Source organism: Pinus tabuliformis, chromosome 2_2 (genome assembly GCF_031772625.1).
Source record: "Pinus tabuliformis cultivar Carrire ecotype Pingquan chromosome 2_2, CPIR1, whole genome shotgun sequence".
In the NCBI taxonomy this organism is placed as follows: domain Eukaryota; kingdom Viridiplantae; phylum Streptophyta; class Pinopsida; order Pinales; family Pinaceae; genus Pinus; species Pinus tabuliformis.
Window position 1 is genome coordinate 773,203,901 of NC_142300.1, and position 6,066 is coordinate 773,209,966.

The 6,066-nt window shown below is 33.7% G+C and overlaps 1 protein-coding gene across 1 annotated transcript; it reads right to left on the reverse strand.

The window, feature by feature from the left end:
* Positions 1-2,066: 2,066 nt before the first annotated feature.
* On the reverse strand, positions 2,067-2,554 carry LOC149194975 (heavy metal-associated isoprenylated plant protein 20-like). Its single transcript, XM_089408033.1, has 2 exons — positions 2,479-2,554; positions 2,067-2,371 (listed from the first exon to the last, which is right to left on the reverse strand). Exons 1-2 carry the CDS (start codon positions 2,531-2,533, stop codon positions 2,067-2,069), a joined length of 360 nt encoding a protein of 119 aa, XP_089264159.1. The 5' UTR covers positions 2,534-2,554.
* Positions 2,555-6,066: the final 3,512 nt, after the last annotated feature.

Sequence of the window (6,066 nt, forward strand, 5' to 3'; positions counted from 1 at the left end):
AACATGTTTTCAACCACAACATGCTAGATACAAAAGAAATTGAAATTTTTTCAACTATAAAACTAAAAAAACATGACATTATGAACAAATTATATCACTGAATGAATTCAAGTCTTTATTTGTATACTGAATAAAACAGACATTATATCTCTAATTTGATATTGCATTGTAGATATTTAAAGAATAAAATTTATCATACTTAAGACATAATCCAACAACATAAAAATGCTTCATAACTTCTCATTTAACAAAATATGGAAAACATTAATTTTATTTGAAGATACGATGCATACATCAGTTATATAAACTATCTTAAACAATTATTCAAAATCACTCATATTTTCTTGCACACCATCAGAATTCACATCTTCAAATGAGTGACTGGATGCTGACGAAGATGTTCCATATTCTTCTCTTTCATCAACTAGTGCCCCATCTGAGTTCACATGCATGCCCAACATTCCAGGTTTCAAAAGTCTTCTAAATCTACGACTGGTTTCAGCAGACTCCCATGTCAACACTGTTCCTTCTGGTAACAACCTTTTTAGAATCTATGTCGTCTTGAAGCGAAGAGTTCCTCTCTACTTCCATGGTGGATTTTTGCAAACAATACTAATTTTTTTTATATATTTTTTCTCTACACACTAACCATAACATAACCATACTTATTTGAATGAAAAAGGGACCAAGTAAATTGATTGTTATCCCCACTCTACGTATTTAGTGGTTTAAAATTTAAAATTGTTCTTTAACTTGTTTGTCTTTTCATTATTTTCAAAAAAAATTCCACGTGGTGCATCAACTCGCAGTGATCATTGATGCTTTTACGAGCCACACTATGTACAATGGGTTAATATATAGAGCATATTGTTGGTTTATTATGCTTGTTAGTATACTTAGAAAGAAAGGACATACCATTTATGGTGATTTGGTACATCTTAACTCGTTATTGAGTTAAAATTTCTTGCAATTGTCGGTCAATTATTATTATTAAATGTAGTAATGCACCTTTAACAATGCTCCAATAGATCTTAAGTACATTAATAAACAAATTTCATGGCCGTATTGATGTGCCTTTAATTTCTATGATGCACTACTGGTGGTGCTCCAGGACATAAAAAAAAACACCATGAGATAATATTTTAAAAAATTATTGTGCCCATGAATGCATGATACTTGAGAACACCAATGTTCTAAAAATTATTACAACGCACAATTGATGATGCATTATAATAAATTGGGAATCAATGACTTTTACTCATTATTTTGGCAGAAAACTTTAAGTTTAATATTCAATGAATATAACAAAGGGTAATTTAGACTAGATTTTTTTTATTTTAGACTTGATATTACATAGGACTATAACAGTTATAATATATTTTTGGATATACGCAGTTAAGAAAACAAATTGTTCATCAAATTAAAATTCTCACAAACTCTTCTGGATACCATAAAACTATATCAGTTACAATATATCTCTAGCGACTTAAACCAGCGCAGCTAAAAAACCAAATTGCTCACCGAATTAAAATTCTCACAGATTCTTCTATATTCAAAATGTCGTCGAAAGAAAGGAATATACACAGAAAGCTCGATCCATCTATCCATGGAGAAGCAACGCAACATATGGTTGAAGTCTAATAATTGGAAAGGACAGTCTGTTTAACTTGAAAATTAATTATGAATTACAGTACATCTGAAGCAAACATGCAGTCATGGCGCAGTTTTGGAATATAGTTTTAGTGTCCGTAAATCGAATTGGATTATACGACAGGAATCGACGCTCCGCCCCTCGGGCGGGGCGGGGCGGCCCGGGGGTGGGCGCAGCGCCACCCCGGGCCGCCCCACCCCGCCCGAGGGGCGGAGCGTTGATTCCGGGAATCGACGCTCATAAAAATAATAATAATTCATATCAAATCTAGGTGAAATGACAGATCAAACGTTTAGGTTTTAATTTACCTAGTAGGTGAAATGACAGATCAAATCTGATTTAAATTGTTTACTCTGCAGAATGGTTTTTGACCAAAAAAATATATGTTACACGATGCTAATGCTCGCAGTTTACGTTACATAATAGTGCAACCACTTGTATTGTCGTCGCTGAAGAGTGAAGTGTATGTTTCATGGGCGTTGTTATCACCAGGGGGATAACTGGGGAAACTGTGATCCACGTTCCGCACATAGCCAGAAGGAGCCTTCTTGTCATACACCTGAGCAGTGTATGGATAGTAAACCAGATGGTAAGGTTTGTAAGGCCACAATTCTGCTCTTTTCCCCGTTCGCCTCACTCTCTTCAGCACCTTGTTGGCATCCACGTACCCAGTCACCGTTACCTTATTCTGCTGTCTCTCCACTTCTACCGTTCTAACCCCTGCACATTCATTAATTCATATCATAAGTAAACCCTTGACCTAATTCTGAAACAGCACATACATATATTATAAGCTCTATAGTAAAAATGGGAAGAATGGTTCTCACCTTTCATGGAAGTTAGTGCGTTCCTCACTTTTCTCTCGCATCCTTCACAGTCCATTCGAACTCTCAACTCCACGGTCTGTACATGATGAGATACAGAGGCCATAGCTAATTAGTTATGGTAATAATCACAACTCTCTATATATACGCAGTTAAGAAAACAAATTGTTCGTCAAATTAAAATTCTCACAAACTCTTCTGGATACCATAAAACTATATCAGTTACAATATATCTCTAGCGACTTAAACCAGCGCAGCTAAAAAACCAAATTGCTCACCGAATTAAAATTCTCACAGATTCTTCTATATTCAGAATGCCGTGGAAAGAAAGGAATATACACAGAAAGCTCGATCCATCTGTCCATGGAGAAGTAACGCAACATATGGTTGAAGTCTAATAATTGGAAAGGACAGTCTGTTTAACTTGAAAATTAATTATGAATTACAGTACATCTGAGGCAAACATGCAGTCATGACGCAGTTTTGGAATATAGTTTGTGTCCGTAAATCGAATTGGATTATACGACAGGCGGAGCGTCAATTCCGGGAATCGACGCTCCGCCCCTCGGGCGGGGCGGGGCGGCCCGGGGGTGGCGCTGCGCAGGAAACACAACGCCGCCTCCTCTTCTTCTGCAGATGTTATACCCTGGAGATACAAAATATGTGCACATTAGAATGAGGAGATCCATCCCGTATTTATAAGAAAATGAAATTAGCGCGCCGACCCGAGGATTCACAACCATTGGTAGCTACGAGAATATTTCATGACCATTTGCATTTCACTTTTTTAAAGACTAGTCTTAGTCTTCATGTAGTGGACAATCTCATTGTAAATGGCTGTGTGGATTTGACTGGTCTTGTATGAATTTTAGTTGGATGTGAGTAGTGTTAGAAAATGTGGAAAACTTTGTTAGTCAAACGCTTATAATATTTATAACAAATCACAGAAACAACAAGGCATTTATCAAAATATGCGAGGCTTCATTTTCGAAGTTCCTCCAACTAAATGTTTTACAATGTTAAAACCGCCAATTTTGACTGGTGAAATGTTTTTGAGAATCCAACTGCATATAAGGCTTTCTGGTTTCATGGTATGACCAGACCACTGGGAAAGCAATACGATATTGACAGAAACGTGACCTCCGACTGGAAGTGAGTCTCGAGGCTTCGAAGTTTCAAGGTATGACCAGACCGTTGGGAAAGCAATACAGAAACAGACATCACCTCTGACCGGTCCAAGCTTCTAGACGGGTAATCTACTCATACCATACAAATATTTAACTTCAAGTGGGTGATTAAGACGCCATTCAAAGCATCCTGTGTTTGTTTCCCCAACTTGACCGGGGCAATGTGATAAGTTTCCACACACAATAGTTTCAACTTTCTAAATGGGAAGGAAAAATAACCGTGATTCTTGTAGGTTATTTTTTAAAATTTAATAGTGATCATATATTTAAAAAGATCAATTTTATAATTCTTCCATATTTAGAAAGATCAACGATTTTGAAATTGATTATATAAATATATATGAGAAATTTTATTTCCATGAATTTTATTGATTTACATGAATTTCAATGATTTATGGATAAAAAAATTTGATAACTAAAATGAATTTATATGTTATTTATAAATTTCATGTAGAGTATTATGAACCATACATTTTACATATTTTATATTTATAATTATTTTATGAATTTATATGAATTTGAAATTAAAATAGTTTTTTAGGTTGGATATCTATATCTATATATACATTTTTAATTTTAATGGTTGAGAGTAATGGTTATTATTTTATTCCCACAAGTAACATGTTTAGGCTTATATTTTCTAAGTCTATAAAAATAGATTGCTAAGTTAAAATAGGGCATGTCATCCTTTTTTTCACATCAACAATGTTAGGGCTTTGTTTGGCATCAATAGTTTTAGGGCTTGTCTTCACTCAAGACACATTGAATCATAAAACTGATAATAGCTACCATATCTCATTTGTAGATATGAATGCATAGTATGTACAATAACATATACAATTCTTACAACAACATACATAGTATATCTAATAGCATAATTAATTGATCACAAAATAAGTTTACCAGATCATAGATTTAAAAAATTGTAGTATCATATCTATGCCTTCTTCTAACGTACATTAGGACCCTAAAATAACTCTACCATTATTTGTGAGTTTATGTGATAGGAACAACTTAATGTATTAATAAAACTATTTTCTTTTTAAAATATAAAATTGAATCATTACACTGTGATAAGATCACCTTCTAGCATATCACCTCCCAACATGATTATTAGAGAAAATTAAGGATGACATATAGACACACTCTTTACATGTCATATCTTGTTAGAGCAATTTGTAGATATGAATGCATAAAAAAAACTATTATCTGACCATTTTTAGTTAATATTTTTGTATAAAAATTGTGATTTTGACATGTTAATTCTAGCAAAAAAATATCAAAACGTTTAGTTTTTTTGTTATATTTATGTTAAAAATGGTTATTTTTTATGTCCATTGTTAAAAAATGTTGTTTTTTAGAAACAATTATTTCATTTGGATTGAAAAATTAATTAAGGATGTCTAAACATTTAGATTATCTAAAATTCAAACTATCGACTTTCTAATTTAAAAACGCAAAACAATAAAAACCCCACTAAAAAAAAAAAAAATTAAGATAGAGAACAAGAAAATATGAATACAATGACGACTTCAAAAAATATCAAATTTAGAAAATAATTTTTTACATTTCACACACTAGAAAATTTAAAGTCAAAAAGTAGGTCTTTTAAAAAAAGGGTGTGATGCAGAATACTCACTTTTTAAAATCAGGATGAAAATCACTACCATTCACTACCATTCTAAAACTTAATGCACATGAAAAAAATTAAAGTTCCAAAAACCATGTTCTAAAAAAAACATGTGTATTCTGCATCACCACTTTTGAAAATCGGGTCATTTTTTTGCCACCTCTACAAAACGGGTAACAGTATCAGTTCCCGTTTCAAAGTTTACATTGTTTTAATTATTAAAATTAGCAACTAGGGCCAAACTCCATGTGGGTCATCTTATTCATGGTAGTTGATATTTTTCTTGAATCCCTCTCATCAAGAGTTGTAGGATTGATCTAAAGATCATCCAATTCCGATAAGTATTCATTGAGTTATGAATTTATTTGTGTTATAAGACAAGTTGTCAAGGTCGGCCAACAACTAAATAACACCCACATGTGCTGAACATTTTAGTATAAAAAGAAGTGGCTTGCTAGTCATTTGTACACACTCTTCCTGTGATCTCTTCCTCTTGACATTCCTTTGGGTTTTGGTGGGAGGATAGATCCTAAGAAATATGCTTCCCTAAGAAGAGTTGCCCTAGATGTTGCCATGGGGAGGAAGGGTCTACATAGCTCCTAGAGGATCTAGCTCTATATGCCTTAGATCTAGGATGTTTTCATGGTGCAGCTGCCTAAGAGAAAGTCATGTTGAATGTACCCAAGTGACAAGCAGATTTGGAGGGTTGTTCGAGGACTATTGAGTGGCTTTTAGGGCTGCCCAAGTGCCCTAACCAGAATATTTTGGAAGAAA

What these genes read in the sequence shown, in the direction of transcription:
- LOC149194975 (XM_089408033.1), bottom strand. Translation starts at nt 2,533, where the DNA reads ATGGACTGTGAAGGATGCGAGAGAAAAGTGAGGAACGCACTAACTTCC. An exon ending in CGCACTAACTTCCATGAAAG is followed by an intron (nt 2,372 to 2,478) that starts GTGAGAACCATT and finishes ATGAATGTGCAG; the next exon opens with GGGTTAGAACGGTAGAAGTG.